The following is a 21,422-nucleotide window of genomic DNA, read 5'->3' on the forward strand; positions in this document are numbered from 1 at the left end:
GTCTCATATGTATTCTATTTTATGCTGTAAACTGCTGAGAGTTGTATGAGTGAAGGGACATGGAAGCATCAAGAGGGGAAGGCAGGCAACAAGAAATATCGACCTCTTCAGTCAAATATACAAGGAAAGACTGAGAAAATTCAGTGTTGAAAGATGCCGAAAGTCCCTGTATACGGTTCGGAAAAAAACGCAACGTCCTGCCATCAGAACAAATAGCTCTGAGGAGACCAACCTCTAGAAGAAGACACTGATAAAAGAAGGAAAAGAACTGAACATTTCTGCACCATTTTCCCACCCCCTTTTCTTTTCGCCTTTCACTTGTTTATTGATTTTTCTTTTAAAAATGATCAATAAGTAAAATTTACAAACAAGAACTGAACTGAGAGTTTTTGTGCCTAAATAACAGGTGAAAATGTTAGAAATAAAAACTAAGTTAATATTGGTAGCTTGGGGAAAGATTAGTAAACAGGCTGCCTCTTCGCTGGCCTGACCTCACATTTCCTCCGCTACATGAAGTGAGGAAAATGGCTGCCAAAAAGAAGTGTTTTTCAGCGGCGGTCCACAGTTTGTGCAATTCACCTGTCCCCATGGTTGGCATTGCCAAACTTTTTAAATTTTAAAAACCATGCCTTTTTTTTTTTTTAATATTCAAAGCCGCTATTTCCTTGGCTATTGATTTAACTTTGGCTTTATTCTGTAGCATTTTTTTAAAGTAAGAGTTATCTTGTGCTTTCGTCCACATTTTCAGGTTATGGCATAAGCCAATCTGTCAACCACCGAGGCAGGAATGATACAGAAGTACAAGAAATAAACACATCATAAATAGTTAAGTTAATAAACAGAAAGCTTGTTTGTGCAACTTCTCTGTGCCCTCCCTTCAGAGGAAACAAGAGAGCTGGCATTTGTTCTTCAATTGCTAGGATGACCTCATGATCAGGCTTCCTGTAGACCACAGCTTGCTGGGCATACTGCCACAAAATCCTAGTGGTGAGACATCATTTGGACCTGGCTAGGCTCTGTCCCGCTCACCCTTGCATAACGTGGACATGGTTACCTGCAGAAGAAGCCGCTCATCCCCAACAATGGATGATTTACTCCAATCAATCACCTCCGAAAATGGCAGCTCCCACCCGTTGCTGAGCAGGACCGGGATGCAAGCAGCCTGGATCAATGAGAGAAGAGGACAAGCATCACAAGGATGCAGGAGAGAAGGGAGAAAGTGACCTGGGAGCATTAGGTTCAAGGGATCTTCTCTGTATTTCAAGGATGTGGTACTTATCCCTATCCAGTTTCCTTTGCGGGGGGGGGGGGGGTGTCACTAAACCGTTATCAGCATTTTGTAATACTTGCATACATTTGCAAATATATCAATTATCCTTCCCCAGTTTTGCCCCTGAGACAATATGATTCCCTGATAAGGAAAGCTGATCTAGACTGAGAACCAGCTTAACACTCCAAGAAGTAGGTCAAGATTAGGTATGTTACTGGGCTCATCCTCATGTTCCAATAGAAGAGAATATATGTAGCTCAGGGTTTGCTTGCAGACGTTTCATTACCCAACATCATCAGTGACTTGTACTGATGACGTTAGCTAGTTGGGTAATGAAACGTCTGCAAGCAAACCACCAAGCTCAGAGAGCACCAAGGACTTCATCCTCATGTCCCCAACTGTGGCACAAAGGCACCTCTGTCATCACTTTTTTTAAGCCACGTCCTAATGAGGTTGCCTTCATCTCATATCCAGACCACAGCTGAGGCAGCTTAAAGTCATCTTTAGCGGTTCCCATTTTAAAGTGTTGTTTTCCCTCTTCTCCTGATACAACTGTAGCTGTGGGAATGATCTAGTAAGCTCTATCCACAACATGGTTGATGATACAGTTTGGGATTGGGATCTGCCTAGCTTTGATTAGTTGCTGGGCACTGCCTTCTGCAGCAATCTGAGTTTGGTGGCAGGAGAGACTGGACTTCTGCAAAGGTCCAGTGCCTGGCACTGTCAGCTCTTACGTGGGCTCCTTTTATACACAGTTTAGTGCTCTTTTGAAAGACTGCTGGACCTGTGTTTAAGACAGCCCTGTGCTGCAAGTAAATTTACAGCAGGAAAGGAAGCTGGGTTCTGACACTTGTGTGTTGTTGGCTCTGTCACTAATGAGTGCATGACAGGTTTTTTTGCTGCTTCTGCCAACAAGAAGTTTCACATGGCTATATATTTTACTATTTTTATTATTGGCAGTGGAAAGCCAGTTTGATGTAGTGGTTAAGGCACCAGGCTAGAAACTGGGAAACCATAAGTTCTAGTCCCGTCTTAGGCACGAAGCCATCTGGGTGAACTTGGGCCAGCCACCCTCTCTCAGCCCTTGGAAGGAGAAGGCAAGGGCCAACCACTTCCAAAATCTTGCCAAGAAAACTGCAGGGACTTGACCAAGCAGTTGCCAGGAGTCAAGACTGACTGGCTTACACACACACACACACACTAATAATCGGCAGTGGCACTCTTTTGTCTATTTCTGTGCTGTTTTGCCCACTCTGGAGGCTACTTGGAGCCAGTCCAGCTCCAGCAGTGCCAGTTCACTTGTTACCAATTGCTCCTTCCTAGTTTCTTCGGCCCCCCTCCTCTGCCCCTCTTACCTGTTAGCCAGGCTATTTCTGAACCAGGTCTAGCGCTGTTTTGAAACTGTGGCGGAAATGGAAGGGAGCTTTCCCAGCGCCTTGCTCAGTGCAACCCCTCCTCCAGGTCTGTGACCTGTCAGTCAGGCTATTTCTGAAATTAGGTCTAGCACTCTTGTAATGCTAGCAAATTCACTTAAAACAAGGATTTCATCGGATTGTTTCATCTAGTGGGGAAATGAGAGGGAGGCTCTGGAAAACTGGAATAGTTTTGGAAAGACAGTTCTCAAGAAGTAGAATTATTATTATTATTATTACTATGGTTGGTTGCACAGTCAGCCAGATGTTTAGACTGGATTTGGCATTTTTGTCTACCTACGGAGTCCTTCCCAAGGACTTGGGATAGGCAGATGTTGTTGCTTAATAATATTAAAGGTATCATCGCAGGATGTAACATGCAGGATATAACAGGGTGTAAGGATGTTGTTGTTGTTGTTATTATTATTATTATTTTCATTATGTTGTTATAAATCTTGATACACTGTATTGTTCCAATACAGGGATGTTGGTATAATATGAATAAAGATTATTAACATTCCATTATTTAGACAGCTTAGAATACTAAAGGAAGGGAAAGAAAAATATTCCATCAATATTAATTACAATTTAGGAGGTCAGCATTACAAGCATAAAAGGATTTGGCTTTTTCATCCACAGTTGAGTATGAACATTGAAAAAAGAACCACTACATTTCACATAGAAATCGTAGTGGTTCTTTTTTCAATGTTAATACTCAACTTTGGATGAAAAAGGTTGTATGATAGAGGTTTCGACCTTCAACTGATGACTTAATATTAACATTTCTGTTGTATTGTTACTATATACGTGTGTGTGTGTATGTGTGTGTGTGTGTGCGGTGTGTGTGTGTATGTGTATACAATTATACACACACATTTTAATTTTTTTTTTAATCTGCGCTCAGTCGTTACCGACTCTGCAGTGACTGCTTGGACGAGTCCTTGCAGTTTTCAAGGCAATTGTTTCGGAAGTGGTTTGCCAGAGCCTCCTTCCTAGAGCAGAGCCCAGCTGGCGAGCTCAGGAGGCGGGGTTTCCATTGCTTCGCACCCTTTTCAGGCGCACGCGGTTTTTCGCGCTTCCTGGCAACTGCTCCCGACTCCTTTTTGCAAGGTGCCACCAGCATTTTTCCTCCCACCGGAGTGAGAGTACCCATTTATCTACTCACGTGAGTTTTCGACCTGTTGGGTTGACAGGAACTGGGGAGGAAACAGGAGCTCACCCTGTTTAATGCGAAGGCTGGACTCGAACCGCTGAAGCGTCGACCATTTCTGGCCGGCAACTTTCAGCGTCATTAAGCCGCTGCGCCACCGCGTCCCCATACACACACATACATACACATATATTTACAAGAAGTAGAAATAACTTTTAAAACAATTTAAGCCTATGATGGAGAGCCAGTTTGCTGTACTGATGAAGGCACCAGGCTAGAAACCAGGAGATGGTGAGTTCTAGTCCCACCTTAGGCACGAAAGCTGGCTGGGTGACTTTGGGTCAGTCCCTCTCTCTCAGTCTAGCCCACCTCATAGGGTTGTTGTTGTGGGGAAAAGAGGAGGAGGAAGGAAGGAGTATTAGGTATGTTCACCACCTTGAGTTATATATAAAAAGGTGGGATAAAAATCTAGTAACATAACGTACCTGCAAAGCCTCCAGGAACCGGAAGGATCCCAAACGCCGCCCTCGGGGGATGATACAAAAGGTAGAGTTGTGCAACAGTTCCTGATAATCAAACCTGGGAAAAGATTAAACAAAAAGTTTAGAAAGTAGTTGCAATTGCTCATTGCTCTTGTTCTTTTCCCCTAGTTTATAAACTGCAAAGGTTGGGGCTTTGGGGAGCAAATGAAATGAATCCCTTCTCATTACAGATCGGCATACTAGGCTTTGGGTTTCCCAGTGGTCTCCCATCCAAATACTAATCAGGTCCAACTTGGTTAAGCCAAGCAAGTTTGCCCTCCAGCGGTGTTGGATTATCCTCAACGTTGCTTCCAAGCCAATCACATCCTGTTCTGCCGAGGCATTTGTACTGCGATGGGTTTACACCGAACATCCACTTGGAGCAGTGTTGTCCAAACTTGGCCACTTTAAGATGAGTGGACTTCAACTCCCAGAATTCCCCAGCCAGCCATGCTGGCTGGGGAATTCTGGGAGTTGAAGTCCACTCATCTTAAAGTGGCCAAGTTTGGACAACACTGACTTGGAGTCTTGGAGCCACTCCTTGGGATGTAGAAACAACTCAGGATAGGCCTGAAGTTTGTCTGTTTCACACATCCTTCTTTTGGCATCTAAGCACAGCATGGCGCAAAGAGTGGATTTGGGGCCTGGCGAGGGTCTGACACAGAAAGCCCTGTGTGCCAAAACTGACACCAGTGGAGGACAGAAATTTCCACTCCATTTTGTTAAAGAGGCTGACTTTCCCCTCACCACACATGTACAAACGTTCTCAGTAATGAGAGGAAGAGAAACCACAAAACGCCTTTGTATACGGGATGATTTCCCCCAAGATGTGCACAAGGCGATTTTGCCATCAGCCCTCCCGTTGTCTGACTCGCAAACAGGAACAAAGGTGTTTTTGCACACTGCCGACGGTGGCTCCCGCTTCAGTCAGCTTTGGGATCTGCCCATAAATTCTATCTCATTTCTTACTTCCAGAGATTTATTAGTCACCCTAGAACCCAACCCTACAGCAAAAAGATAAAATCCGTATCAAATCAAAGGAAGAACGTCATAAAACGAATTGGGGCGGGGGGGGAGGGGAGAGGGACAGCAATTGTCGAAAAAGCAGCAGAAGCTGAAAGAGGCATCTTAAAATCTAAAACTATCGTGGAAGTACCAGCTTCCCAAAACCCAGTGTAGCAGCCAAAAAATAAGAGGAATTAAAGGACCAACAGAGTGGAAGGATCCTCACTACATGCAGAAAAGGATAACAAGGGAGGTGCCAGGCAGGTCACTCTGAGGAGGATATTCCATAACTTTGCTTAATTGAGGCTACGACTGAAAAGGACGACTCTCAAGTAGGCACTCGCTCCCTCTCGGTGCAGGGTGAGGCCTCTGCTGATATGGGAAGCTGTGGTCCCAATCCATGTACAGCTTTAAAAAAATAGCCAAGCCTTTCCCAGTCTGGCCCTTCTAAATACGTCGGAACTAAAGTGCTCATCCTAAGACGTTCTCCTGCATTTTTTTCTTACCAGCTCTAATTTCCTTCAAAGAAGAAGAAGAAGAAAAAAGAGAATTCTGGCCATTCTTCTGCAGGGAGTGTGAGAGACTTGCACAATTCGGTGACAAAGAGGGCAAGAGATGTGGATGAAGTGAATGTCCTTTCTTTCATTGTAGAATCATTTCTCATTGCAACCTTCCTGGCTTCCTATACTGCCATTTAGTTATTTAATTTGACTGACTGACTGATTCAGGAGCTCAAGGAACTATCCGTTGCGTTTCCTCTTCCTATTTTTCCCCACAACAATGCTGGGAGATAGACTGTGCTGAGAGAAAAGGACCAGTCAGAGCACCTCAGGAAGCTACTGTGATAGAGGATGGACAAGAACTGGGTCTTCATGTTCCTTGTCCAACAATGTCATCACAATACTATACTGTCTCTCATTAAATACAAAGGGAAGACATCTGAAAGAACTCTTCTGAAGGACCTTTTGTAGGAGCTGTCTTTTGGTCTCCACTTAGGGACAGTTATGCCCGTGAGAAATTACTGGAGAATTTCTGCTGCCTCTGGAAAAATGGAGAGATCCTGGCCATTCAATTTATCTGGTCATAAATTTGGTGCAGGATTTTGAAAGGCCATGTGGGCTCCTTTGCCCCCCCTTTTTTTTTTCCTATTAGGCCCAGATTTTCTGAGATGTTCTAGCACAGACAATAGATTTTGTTTTCTGCAAAACTTGCACATGCTGGCTAACATGCCTCATATCAAATATTCAAGGAGACTGTGATCACAATGTGTTAAGTAAATTCACCTGTGGCGCATAATAGATCTCCTAGAATGCAATAACAGACTTTAAGAAACGTCTCCTTCAATAAAAGAAGCCATGTTCTCAATTGCTTGGGGAATATATTTTTCACACAAAGTAATTTATTTAGTATTATGAGATAAAGATGAAAAATCTGTTGCCCTCCAGATGTTACTGAAGTACAGCTCCCATCATTCCTCACATTTGGTCATGGCTGGCTGAAGCTGCTAGATACTGAAAGATAATTAGGTGGGTTGACTTAAAAGTGCAGACCAAATGAAATTCTCCTGTTATGCTTGTCCCTCAAATATCTTCCCCAGTTCATGGTGGTTCTGGAAGAAAGTTTCTGGTTCCTACCACATCTTGGTTTTGGAAGCCTGGAACCTAGCAGCTGCCCATAGCCTTTATGAAATGCAATGGGATGAAAGAGATCTTTGTGGAAGCTATAAAAGGAGAGGTAAATGCACTGCAGGGTGCCCGTAACCACAGTGGAAAAATCCAATATTTGCATTCAGTTTGGACACATCATCTTGTGCGCTCCACCAATCAGCAGCACGGTGGGGCAGAGAGAACAAAGAAGCTAGTGTGATCCCGTGTGGAAGGGTTCTCTCTACTTTAGGGAGGAGGTAGGCCACCTTCTGGTACAAACCTTCAAGAGACAGTTAAGGTTGAACAGATGGTTGAGCTAAACTCCCCACCGCACTCTGTAATCTCATGCTGGCTCTCTAAAGTTGCCAATTTGCCAACATTTGCTGGGTGGACCACCGGTTTGTTCAGACCATGTTAGGAATGTAGGATTTGAACAGTGGCTTCACACCTCAGTCTCCCCAGCCAGCTAAGAGCTAGTTTTGCTCGGCTGCAAATCTGAGGCATTTTCTTATGCCACAAAAATCCGTATTAAGGCACGCACTTTACTAGGTCAATTCAAATGTGGTTACAAATATGTGCAAGCGCTGGAAATCAATATGTTATGAAAAATTATGATATTCTTATCCATGATAAATGACAAAGGACAGGATAAGAGGCACCGTCCCTATGCCTTTGCAATCTGGCAAAGCGATACTGCAAAGTGATACAAAGGAGACAACCAAAGACGGGAAGGGAAACGGAAGCTGGATAAAACAAATGGTACTAAGCAAAACGTAAAATTAAATGAAGAAGGGCAAAATCTCATTTTGATTTCCCAACACTCCTAGTTTTTTTTTTTAACTTTCTGATTCATCTTTGTCTTCTTCCTCCTCTTTTTGTTCATTAAAATAAAATGACTTTTGTTTGGTAGTGACAAGCGAGGGGGTAGAAATCTGCCAAATGGTTTTCATTGTTTTAGGGCATGGACACATTTCCAAGCCTTATCTGGATACCAGGGTACAGTATATGGCAAGATGTGTGAAGGTCATTTAAAATAGTGTTTCTCAACCTCAGCAGCTCTAAGATGGGTGGACTTCAACCCCTGGAATTCCCCAGCCAGCATGCTGGCTGGGGGATTCCTGAAGGTGTAGTCCACACATCTTAAAGTTGCTGAGGTTGAGAAATACGGATTTAGAATATCTGCATGGAAGGGAGTTCCATCTTCTAGATCTTTCCTCATACTGGTTGATCTTAGCCAAAGGCAACCTCCTCAGTTTTTCCTTTTCCCCTATGCTTCTGACATCCCAAAATCCAAGCAGAGACTTCTACCCTCAGGAAAAACAGGTCTCATAGGGAATCAAAACCCTCCTCTGATTTCTCCCATTCTAGTCCACAGTTTTTATTAAAACTAGGCTACTTCTACTGCATTTATTTATGTATTAACTAAATGTGTATACCATCCCAATCTAATGTCTCTGGATAGTGTACATCAACCTCAGCATAAAAAAAGTCCTCCCCATATTAATCCCACCCTCCCAACAGTAATAAAGATGGCAGTGTAGCAACAGCAAGTAGACACCAACTTTCAAAAGACCATTTAAAAATAAAAAGGTTAAGCTTTCTCCTGAATACCAGGAGCAAGGGGCTAAGTATATCCTCAGAAACAGCATATTCCATAGTGTTGAGGTCACAACTGAAACATCCTGTCCTCTTACATCTTGTATGGGTGGTATCTAGACAACATTGACATGATGTGCAGGAGATTGATTCTAGACAAGGGGGTCCATGATGTGACCTGGAGCTGTCCCACATAGCTTTATAGGTCACTAGTACTTTAACTGGGCCTGGAAGCCTACTGGCAACTATGAGTAGTGCTGCTACCATAAATGAGATAGTGTTCTGCATTAGCAGATGTTCCCTGCTAGTAGTTTGGCCACTGCATTGGGTACCGATTATAGCTTTTGAGTTATCCTCAAGGCAGACCCAACCAGAGCATCTTGCAATAGTCCAATCATGAAGCATTAAGGACACGGATCTCTGTGTTAAGACCTCCTGATGCAGGTAAGACCATATCTGGAATGCCAGCAGTCACAACTGGGTAAAGGTCCCACTGGCCATGAACTCCATCCTTTGTTCCAGCAGAAACTGCAATTCCAGGAGAACCCAAAATCATGAGCCGCTCCTTTGGGGAGAGCACAATCCCATCTAGTCCTAAAATTGGAACCAAAGTTTCATGAGTGCCAAAATGTATAATAAACAGCATATCTGACTTAGTAGAGTTTAATCTGAGGATGTTTCTCCTGTCCAGTCCCTAACAGCCTCAAGACCCTGTGTCAAGACTTCCTTTCTCTTTTTGTATATTATCGAATGAGCTGTGCATAGCTTTCTGAAGAAGTGATTCACAACACCTGGGAACACAAATAAAATTGATTATGTGCTATCAGGTTGGTGCCAACTCTTAGCAACCACATAGAGAAACCTTCTCTAGGATTTTCTGTTTCTAACCTGGCCTTTCAGGTATCCCAACACTGCTATAAAGTTGATCCACCTTGCTGCTGGTCATCCTCTTCTCCTTCTTTCTACCTTTCCCTGCGTTATGGACTTCTCAGGGGAGCTGGGACTCCACATAATGTATCCAAAATATGATAGTTCTGTTTAAATCATAGCAGCTGCATCTTTTGTGAGATTTGCATGGGTGCTTCAGAAGCTGCTCCTGGCTATCTGAGCACACATGGCATATGCACTTTGCTCTGAAAGCTTGGTACAGCTCTATTCTATGACCTTTCCCTGACATTGTTTTTCCCTTGTTCATTTTTAAAATGCTTTTAGTTTTTGAGTTCTTAGCAGCCCTGAGTGTTATGCAGATACCAGAAGGATGAAATATAAATGTTTTTATAAATTAATCAATACATGAATTTCCATGGTGCTTTCAAGTGTTCAAAATATTTCACACCCAGTTCTAACAGTTATTCTACAAAGCAGGATGACCCTGAACTGACGCCTTCCACATGTATTGGAATTACAACGTTCAAAATTCTCAGCCAACATGCAATCTGCCTGCTGTAATATCTGGAGGGTGGTAAAATGAAGAAGACTGCTATAAAGGAAATATTAAGTGCAAACAAAATCGTTTGGCTGAGAAAAAAGCAATTTCCCACTTTTAATGTGTTAAGAAGTTCATGACAATCTCTTTAACCTCTATATTTAAACAGATTGTGTTAACAAGCTTACCCTGTTCAATGAATGGACCTATGCATTCATTGTATGTAAACTGCCTCAGTGTTTTTCAACCTTGGCAACTCTAAGTTGTGTGGACTTCAACTCCCAGAATTCCCCAGCCAACATGGCTGGCTGGGAAATTCTGGGAGTTTAAGTCCAGACATCTTATAGTTGCTAAGGTTCAGAAACACTGGACTAAGAAAACAACACAGGTTCACATCACACACGAAGCCATAAACCAGAGTTCCCCAAAGTGGTCAATATCGACTCCCAAAGGTCGATGGGATTATCCAAGGGGTCAATGTTATTATTATTAGTAGCAGTAGTAGTAGTAGTAGTAGTACTATTAGTTGAAGTAGTATTTATTAAATTATTTTCATATAATAAATGTTGGGGAGTCGATGAACAATCTGAAACTTCATCAAGGGGTTGATGAGGGGAAGAGTTTGGGGACCCCTGCCATAAACAAAAACTAGTCAAGGTTTCTGTGTTGATTTAAAGGCAGCCATCAGATTTGTAACAGACCTGGTTATCGTGTGAACACAGTTAGAAGGTATGAAATACCGAGACTATGTCAACAAAGAGTTTATCCCCATAGACAAAAACACGCACACACGGACATCTTTTTAAAATGAGGGTAGGCTGGGGGGACTTGGGCCATTTTAGTTCATTCCAAAGGTGAGATGTTTGTAAACATGGACAGAGGACTGGGACAAGCTGACAGCAGGAAAGCTTGGGTGACATCCGTGCAGCTGTGGTCAGAAGCAGCAAACAGCCTGTGGCTGGATGGAGAACAAGTGTCAGGTGGCTGGAGAGCATCCAGCCTTCCCTGAAACTGCCAGTTCTTTGTCCCACATACAGTACCACAATTCTCCCACCATGCTTGCAGTGAACTAGCTACACCATTGGCAGAGCCAGCCCGGATTTCTTTCGGCATCTTTCTTGGGAGCTTTTGGCTGGAGGTGCTCACAGCCTGTCCAAGCCTGTTCTAGGAGGCATCGTGTGCAAGAGAAAAAGAAGACCCACTTTAAGGAGATATGACTCCAGCCCAGGACCCCACGAGCCACACACAGGAATTTAGGATGAGCAACAAGAGTCATTGGGAGTCAAGTGAGTACAAATGGAATAAAATAAAGAAATAAGCCACAGACATTCTAATATCCAACCATGCTGTTCCCTCGCAAGGGCTTTCTAAAAGTGAAACCTCATCAGGAAAGCTGGTTTGAATTTCAAATTTTCTTTCAAAGGGGGAGGATTGTAAAGCTTCAGCATATGAATTTGCACAACTGGCTGAATCCAGGGTAATAAACTACAATTCACATAACTTGCCACACCAAACAAAGAAACAATATGATGCTTAACACAAGCATTAGCGTTGGCCTGGTTCAACCAACGTTAAAATGCATTGGCTATTATACACTGAACAAGCCTACCCAACCTCATTTTAGCACGGCTTGACTTTTCAGGGGGAGTATCTGAAATAATCTGTGGATCGTTATTATTGCAACCCCACTGGTCAACCATATTCATTCTTAAATGGAACAATGATCAACTGGAACATACCAGGTAAAAATGACTACAAAAACACCAGAACTCTTCCTGTTACAAATGAATGCATACTTCAATCTAGTACTACCTATTTCTTCTTCACCATCCCTACCATCTTCCGTCTGCCCCTTACAGAACTCTGTTGCTTTTAATAGATGTTTGACAAGCACAAAAATCAACTAGGGACATTTTTCTTGTAGATAAAAGTTGAACGTTTCACTTGCTGAACTTCTAACACTCTTGTAACTGCTGAAATTTCAGCCTTTTGGCAGTTGGCTCTCAACAAATAACTGATGGACCATAGCACTTCGTGGTGGTGGTAATAATAATAATAATAATACTCCTGGTTTACAACATGGATCCTTGAGTCCAAGAGTAATTAACCCGTGTGCCAAGATGAAGTTTACGTAATGAAACATCTTTCTCTCCATACAGAGATTGTGGCTCAATTTGAGGGCATTCTGTACAAAAGTACAAGGGCTCAATTTCTGCAAGACCTAATTTTCCAGGGGGAGTATTCTGCCCCCAAAGAGTTCTTGTGATTTGTAGCTCAATCCAAAGCCTTGCCCAACTTCAAATAAGAACAGCGGCGGCAGCAGCAATGGTTGCTAAACCAGCTTTGACTTTTCATGCATTTTTAGCTGAAAGGAAGAAGGGCCTCAAATTCTTTCGGAACCACAACAAGCCCCAAGGAGACTGAAAAAAAGAACTAGGCTGCCTTTTAAGAAGAGAGACAAGAAGCAAAGCAAATACTGCTATCCCCCAGCTGAGGATAGAAGTATTAAGGGTTTCTTCTCTTAATCCTGTAGATGTGTGAGGGCTATCAATCCCAACATGCCCAACCAACATAGCTAATGCTCATACTGGTTGGCAATTCAGGGAGTTGAATCCCCAGTACACTAGGAACCTACCAGTTGGCCCATGTTGGTTTTGTTCACAAGAAACTGAGTTCAAACAACCAACTCCCAAGTCTAAGTCAACTACAGAATTTCCTGCCTCTCACTGTATTGTAACTTGGAGTCACCTATGCTGGTCTATGATCCTAATAAAGATTTCATTTGAGTCACCAACTACTTGGCAGTATTACTACAGAATCATATAGTTAGAAATGTCCTCAAAGATCATCTAGTCCCATCTCCTGCTAATACCAGAAATCCATGGCTATAGCACCCATGATAGGTAGATAGCCAGCTTAAAAATCTCCAAGAAGATTTCTAATATCTTCCTAAATTGTTTGTTCCACTGTCAAATAGCTTGCTTTATCAAAAAGTTCTTCCTCATGTTTACCCCAAATTCTTTCTCTTGCAATCTATTCTCACTGGTTCAGCCCCAATTATTTTAGAGCAACAGAGAAGACATATGTCCCATCATCCATGTGCCTGACTTCTAATATCTGAGGATAGCTTTGTTTTTCCAGCTAAACATATCCAACTCCATCTATTTTTCTTCACATTAACTTCACCTCCATGCCCCTTACCAGCACAGAAAATCACTAGTATATTTTAACACAATCGGTTGCTTCTGCCATGAGGTCTGATGATGCAAATAGCTTAAACAATTATCCAAGGACACTCACTCTGATGACACAGCTAGGAATCATTATGCAAACAGAACCCAAGGACAGACTCGCCCATCTTCTTAGAAGAGATCAGCACCCTCTCTTTTACACCGAAAACAGAGGAGGAAGAAAGCCAAAGTTAAACGCTTTGAACTGCCTATAAATAATTTCCACATTTAAAAGCAAAATTACTTGCCAGAATTCCAGTGTTATCACTGCAAATAACTTCCTAAAAAACGTATTAATCTAAGTTCTGAGAAAATCATTTCTTGCTCTTCTTCTCCAATCCTGATGTGTTGCTAGAGTGACCTGAAAAAATAGCTTTAAATTCTAGGCACCCATATCTGTATCGGAGATAGTCACTTTCCATTTCATCTTTCTATCTGTTCTCACTACCTTAGTTTTTGACTTTTTCTTTTAGTTCTATCTTCTTTCTTTTCTATACTTTCTGATTTGTATTTTAACTGTGTTTTTATATATCTTAATAAATGTTTTAATAAAAAAAAGAAGTGTCTTATTTCAGAATAAGAAATCACAGTGATTTCTCGTAGGTTAAGAGAAAGAAGCAATCAAGCAGAGTGTGCCATGGACCAAAATAAGCTAAAATGCTTCTTTTTGATGTGCTAGCGTTCCAAATGTCAGTGTTCACCTCCGGGAAGCATTTGAACACCCAATCCAAACTTTTCGTAAAGTCTTCAGTGCCACAGGCTGATAAAGGTTGCACCAAGCGCTACTTCTACACCCTTCTCAGGTTCTTGTTCCCTGAGGCCGTCGCTGACAGTCTCTTCCAAATGAAATGCTAATGGCCATGCAAATGATCCCATACGTCCAACGACGGAAGTAAATAACTTGCAGATTGCCAAAGGGGCAAAAACCTAATCCTAGGGGAATTACTATGGCATTATTATTTTATCAAAGAAGCAAAGCAGGAGCATGGCACTTTGCAAACTCAGGTGGGATTCTCTGACCTGGCAAATTCTTTCATTGCATAGGATGGATGAATCTACATCAGTACCACAACCTAAAGAATCTGCAGAAAGAGTTATTTGTGCATGCATATACACAGTATCAGACAAAGTAACTCTTCTGCAGTTTTTTTTCTTCTTTCAACTGTTCATTGGACCTGATGGGAATCGATTTCGTTTTAAAAGGGGGAATAATATAACAGCAACTTTGTCATTATCAGGATGTGGTATTCTTCCATGTTCTTTAGTTCCAAGGTAGTTGAGGGGTATGCGGGGATCCTGTCTTTCACTGATTAATAATCTTGAAAAAATCCACAGTCTCACCTTCACCTCTGTTGCTTCCCTTAACTTCCAACGCGGAACTGTTTCAAATCAAGAAACAAGGGCAAATTGTCAGATTCCCACACCCATTTTCCATGTCTCTCCTTAATACTGATGCATTTTAATCCTACTGAACATCCTAAAGCTAAAATGCATTGTTTTAAAGCATTTTGGTAGCCCCCACTAGTGACTATGATTTTTTTGTTGTTGTAGTAGTAGACATGTCCTCTACATTGCCTTCTCACAAAATGCCATAAAATGGCACAACTTTCAGATTGATCTGGGGAAAATATGGTGGTTGCCAACTCTTGGCTCCCAAATGGAGCTTAGTCTCTGATACTAATAAGTTAATTCTACTTCAGAAAGAAGATACGCAACCCCCAAAATTTACCAAAATACCCCACTTCTGGTTGTGTTGCCTGCAAGTAGAAAACAGAAAGAAGTTTCAGCACACTCTTAGATTATACAAAAGCAGAAGAGAGAGAAAAATATTCACTACGGCTTGAACTTGAGAATACTTGAGAAAAGTTGCAGCCATTTTCATGAGCTGCATTTATGATGACTCATTAAAGTAGCTAGGCCTTTTTCTTTCCCCAAAAGGAGGAGGAGGAGCCTGAAAAAGAGACACAGCTCTTTTTAAGAGATGCAGACTCACAGTCCCACATATTCTGAAGCAAGTCTTCTAAATGATTTTCAAACCATGCACAACTCTAACGTTCAGCAATGTGTAATCGAGGGATGAAAGCATTCCAGCCATAGTCATGGGAGTCAGAGGAGGGCTGCAGAGACTTGTTCTTTGTGTTTCTGGTCAGGTTCTGCACTTGCATGTCAAAGATTAGGTCTTTGGCACCTATTTTCAAAGTTAGAAAATAATTATCCGTGTGCCTACATTAATGTGCTGTGTACATGTGTACATGCATTAATGCCTCATACATGCATACTATCAGGCCATTGTCTGCAACAGACTTTGAGTTGCAAGAGCCAGTTAAAACTCAATTAATTCTGCATGACTTCAAGATTCTCAGGAAATCTCATTTGGTCTATTTATTTCACAGGACACAGAGTTTACACATCCATGTATATCTTGCCTGGCTAGACTGACGAGTTCCTGTTTGGAAATGGAACACTCATTGAATTGTCTGACTGTCTGTCCTTTCAATGCATCTGCCTTATTATATGATAATTTTAGCAAAAAAAAAAAAAAATCATATGATTTGGTGGCCTTGGAATATCCCTCAACATAGCACCCCTCCCAAGCCCTCCCCCCTCTTAATTCAATCCTAAGCAAACAAATCTGGAGCTACAAGAGCGCGTGGGAGAAGCAGCAAAATACGCTTGGCTACTTCAGGCAAGACGTAGAAAAGAATCACAGCTGGAATCGCCTTGCATGCAACCGAACCAAGCCTAAACATCTCTATTCCAGTAAAGAGAAAGCTGAAGCTGAGTATTTAAAAAAAAAAGAAATTCTCCCAGGTATGCTGGCCTAATTAACAATGCACTTTTTTCTTTTTTTTAATATGGGGGAGTATTAAAAAATGAGATTTCCCCATTATGGTATCTTAAAGTGACACAGATATCCAACTTAAGAGGATAGATAGAGACAGACATCCACACAGACACCCACACACACACAATAAAGCTGTATAAAATGAAAGCTATATATAAATAAATACCTCTGCTTATTTCACCTGTTTCTTTTGAATTTTTTTTTAAGCAAAGCAAAATATACCGACAATTCTGAATGCCAGCAGCTCCCCCATATCTTAAGCAAAAGTATGCTTCTTTCTCATCCTCTGGAATCAGATCCTTTTAACTAGAGAGATGCCAAAGATTATATTCCGCAATTTCTGCATCCAGCGCGTGTGCTTCCTGTCTTCCGTGACAATCTCCCTCTTCAGACAGTTAGATGCTATGCATATGTTCTTCAAGATGATTACGAACAAACACATACAACTTTCTTAATTTAACTGCATCCTTTGAAAAACAGTAAGGGCTATTTTCACTCTCGGTGCATCTCCAATTTATTCCAGTCATAACTAGCCTTGAAATAATCCTAGGAATTATCTTGAAGATGCTGAGAATTTCCAGTTAAAGATCTTTGCTGCTTTGTGTAGAGATGTGATGGTTAAACTGATTATAACACCTAAAAATGTATAGTTTGTTCTTATCCTTCCCCCAACCAGATGCCTCTAGATATGTTAGACTCCAACTCTTATCATACTCAGCATGCCAGATGAGAATTATAGGAACTGTAGTCCCAAACCTCTAGAGGACATCCTAATAGGAGAGACTGCTCTTAAATTCAGTACTTGAAATGTACTATATATAAATACAGTAAATAATAATATTTGATGCAGAAGTCATCAAGGTCTCCAGGGCTTACTTTCATCCCCCAGAACAAAGAGAGATCGCACATACTTAGAGGGGAGGAGAAGGAAATTCATCTCTCTCTGCTCTCACCCCCAACAGGAGGCTCAACCATATTAGGATGCAAACTAGACATCAAGAATCTCTCATCTCAGAAATACCTAGCGTGAGGTCAGCGGTTAGCCCCCTTCAATCAGAACTTCCTCTTTCCCCCTGCTTGTCTCTTCAGCCGATTCAGTCTGTGGCTCTTGATCTGATTCCATCTGCCTTCCTACTGTGCATCCTGCACACATCCCAAAGTAAATCTATTGGAAGGGATGTTTTCATTAAAGAGCCATATGGCTGCTTTTAAGCATTATTCCGATTTCTGCAGGTGGTTGGGCAGAAGGTAAGCAAATCTGGTGGGTTTCTCCTTTTGGAGGAACCAGCTGGTGCAGAAGAAATACCCTTGGCTGCATCTGCGAGTATAACACAATTAGCAGGAAGAAGACTCACTAGGGACTATTCAGAAATAACTCTTCCCCCACTCCCCAGTAATTCCAGAAGACCTCTCCTATTACTGAATAATGATGACTCTTTCCCAGTTATTTACTCTGGCTATACTGTCATAACTCTATTTAGAGCAAAGCTGCTTAATAAAAAGTGGGGAGAAGAAACTTCCACTCTTTCGAAGACCTAGAGAGCTCCACACAAATGGCTAAACTGCTAAGGCAACCACCAGTTCACAAAGCTGAGCAACGGACCATGGACTGCAACCAGCTGTCTGCCTCAATATCATCCACTTCCTTTAAATCAGCAGGGAAAAGAGCGACTTTTGCAAACAAAAAGATCAGGCAAATGCATGGTGGCTGCATTAGTCTTTTAAGTGGGAAACAAGGCAGGATGACAAGAAATGCTTAAGATCTCAGGAAGGGTATTAGGCTCCTTGGCAGCTGTCTAAAACCTAAAGTAATTATTTTCAATGCACAATTCTCACACTCGGTTGAGCAACATTTATTGAGAAGAAAGGGATGGAAGTCAAGACCTCTGCAGTGGGACTATTTCCCACCTAAAATCAATATATAACCCAAAATGCATCAGGCCAACTGCTCTCTTGTGAACCGGTGAAGCTTCTCACTGATAGCCAAGGATCCTGCAGCGAGTTGTTTATATCAGTGTTTCTCAACCTTGGCAACTTTAAGATGTGTGGACTTCAACTCCCAGACTTCCCCAGCCAACTTGCTGGCTGGGGAAGTCTGGGAGTTGAAGTCCACATATCTTAAAATTGCCAAGGTTGAGAAACACCAGTTTATACCACATCTGTTGGATTTCTACCAACCCGAGAACTAGTCATTCCATGTGATAGGCAACTCTTCTGGATATGTAAGTGAAATCTGGAGGTCCAGAAAATGACACGTAGGAATGCAACAGTAGGGAATTACAGCCTACAGTTGAAGCACAGTTGTGGATGAAGAAATATTGGAAGGAAAAAGGTAGAAGGCCAGCACAGTGAGATTGGAGAATGAGCAACCTTTTTGAAAGCTAATTGTTTGCCCTATCATTGTAAAAGAATTTAGAAGTACCTTTAAGGAAGGAATGAAAGAGATGTTAAGGAGGGACTCGGACAAGTCCAGAGATTGAAGAAAGTGTTAGAAGGAAACTCAAAATAATCCCGCCTTGATTTTGCTCAGAATAAGTTGGAACAGAGAGAAATGAGAATGGGTTTTCAAGATTCTGTTCTTATATCCCGCTATAATAAAGCATTCTTAGAATCCTGCTGTGTCTGTTCCTTGACCTGGCCTACCTCAAAGGGCTGATAATTATGACCTTGCCTCCCTATCAGACCTACTAACTTAGCCTTCCTCCATCTGATTTCTTCCAGATGCGTGAGGGCTACAAGGCCAGAATCCCTACTTAGCACGGCCAATGTTGTTTCGGTCCTGCTCTTCACCCTTTTATCACACTACTTCCTCCCTGTTGTTTATTTGCCCACCCTGACAACCACACAGACATCCTAAAGATGGTGAAGATCCAGTGCTCGCCCTATGAATTCCTGTGAGAACAACTGTAAGCCACCATTGCCAAACCAAAGAGACACAATGAAGGCTGTTAAGCCTACAGAGCAGAAGCCAGCAGCAGCAGCAGCAGCAGCAGCAGCAGCAGCAGCAGCAGCAGCAGCAGCCAAACTATGAAAGGGAACACCTGCCATGTGTGTGTGGGGGGGGAGAGAATTGACAGAGTAAATATTTAGGAGAGAATTGCTTGGGTCACTTTGAATATAGTCATTTACAAGCGAATATTGGGCATAATATTAAAATGAATGCCCAGACAAGGTGGGGAAAAGCAATGAACTGCTAATTAGCAGCCAGGGGTATTTTTAAAATCTTGCAAGCAGCAAAGAAGACATTGCTATGGATCTGGCAGCTATCTGACGACATATGTGGTGCATTCAAAAAAAGCATTTCTGTTCATATTGCAGCCTCGCCGAGCATCTCAGCTCTTGGCAAGACGATTGCTCGTCTCCTCTTTGCAATGATGCATCTTCGCCTTCTCTTGGGCCTTTCATGCAAAAATACACAGATACGAAAAATGCACCACCAGACGTGCTTGGGCTTAATGTACTGAGATATAAATCAAGATGCAGATTTTTTTTTAAAATTAATGAATTCATCTATTTTTCTCAATATCCTTTCAGTACCTCACCCTGCTATCAGTATTTCTTCCCAGCTGCAAACAAGATCCAGAGGAAGAGGGAGAAACGGTACATATATGAGAAAACAATTTAATCATTCCAGGACCAAAGTGGACTCTTGATTTATTTTTTTGATTTGTATCCTGCTTTTTCTCCAAGGAACTCAGTTATCATGTGCAGATGTCTCTCTCCTGCATCCCATATTTTATCCTCATTAAAATAGTGACTGGGTTCACACATTAGGCTAAGTTGTGGTCTGTTTAATGCAATGTTTCTCAAACTCGGCAACTTTAAGATGCGTGGACTTCAACTCCCAGAATTCCCCAACAGCATGCACTGGTTGAACATCAGTATATTGTCTAAACTGTATTTTAGCATTTGATCTTGAAAGTCAAAACGGTACAGTACCCCTCACACCAGCATTAGCCTACAGCTCATGCCACAAGATTTCCTAGTTTGGTCCTCATTCCCACCGCAGCTCATATGGGTAAACTTCCTGATGGATCGATCCGGCACCTGTATCTACCTCTCATGAAATAGCATCGTTGGAAGCTGCTCCTTTTTGATCCAGTTCTACACGGCCAATGACAGCTGGCCGCAGGCTTCCGTCAACGCACACAAGGCCATTCTTTCCAAGCCAGCGGATTCCTTCCAGCTGAGCAGCACTGCCCCAAATGTCCTTGCTGTTGGTTGCTAAGAAGCCACACAACTGGGACCCTCACTGGGACCAGCTCCTGTGCTGTAATGCTGCACCGCAACTCTAGTCCTAGCAAACGAAGGGGATCTCTCGGACATACGCAGCCTTTGGCAGCCTTTCTCTGATGCTCTGACAGAAGCATTATCTCATCTGGCTGGTTTTACACTCCACAGGAGATCCAAGAAACAAAGCTTAGCCTGCAAATTAACTGATTGCAGCCTCTTTGGGCAGGAAAATGCAACCCCCAGGAAGCAGGAGGCAAAAGAATCAGAGAAAGGGGTTTCCCCACAAATGATTAATAGTGTAAATCTATCTATGCTCAGGCTTCAGCATAATCTATGGTTTCACACACCGCAGTGAGCCATGATTTGCTCAACTGCGGCTTATCAAATCAACTACAATGGGCAGCTTCACCCAACATAAACAATGATGGGTTGTGCCAAAGGACAGGACTGGGGGGCTGCAGCCACAGAATTCAGATATATGTATCTCTATATTTATTATCTGCCACTCTATTTTCACACATCTGTAATCTCATGAAGCAAGAGCTAGACCTGGCCTTTGATAGGTGTTGCAGGGAAAACGTGGGAAAAACTAATTTACCTGAATACAATTTCAAATTATCAATAATCAGTATGTGTACAGATGGGTTTGGATTTGGCAAACTGATTTGATTTTTTATTTAAATTAGTAGGCTGTCACCTTATGAAAAATAACTTGATCATTGGTTCAAGAATCTGATTCAAGGGTGACAATTTATACTGATGCAAGTTTTTAATTATTATTCTGCAAAATTATTACTTTTCACAGCTTTCACTACAACTACCATTTTTATTTAGTTTTACACGTTGCCTACTAAAGCTGCCTTGCATAGTTGATGGTCCGTGGGAAAGGAGTAAATATTTTGTTCCAATTATTTATTAGTTGTTTTCAGGGCCCGCCTTCCCCTCTCCAAAGCAAAAAAAGAAGCAACTCAAATTAAGCAAAATCTATCCACACAAATTGGAGAAAGCTAAACAGAAGGATGAGGAAAACAATGCATTTATATTTATATGCAGAAATTCAACAGCAAAAAAAGCCAGCTTTAAGATCT

The 21,422-nt window shown here is 42.0% G+C and overlaps 1 protein-coding gene across 1 annotated transcript in view; it reads right to left on the reverse strand.

Moving 5' to 3' along the window:
* EXTL1 (exostosin like glycosyltransferase 1) overlaps positions 1–21,422 on the reverse strand; it is a 43,415-nt gene that overhangs the window by 15,712 nt on the left and 6,281 nt on the right. Inside the window, exons 3-4 of the mRNA XM_007428067.3 lie at positions 4,318–4,411; positions 1,055–1,162 (exon numbers count right to left, since the gene is read on the reverse strand). Of these exons, the coding sequence (XP_007428129.1) occupies positions 1,055–1,162; positions 4,318–4,411 (202 nt within the window). The remainder of the gene's footprint in view (positions 1–1,054; positions 1,163–4,317; positions 4,412–21,422) is intronic.

Source organism: Python bivittatus, unplaced genomic scaffold, assembly GCF_059951505.1.
Source record: "Python bivittatus isolate LINGU-HERP-01145 unplaced genomic scaffold, Pbiv_v1 ctg000250_np1212, whole genome shotgun sequence".
Classification (NCBI taxonomy): domain Eukaryota; kingdom Metazoa; phylum Chordata; class Lepidosauria; order Squamata; family Pythonidae; genus Python; species Python bivittatus.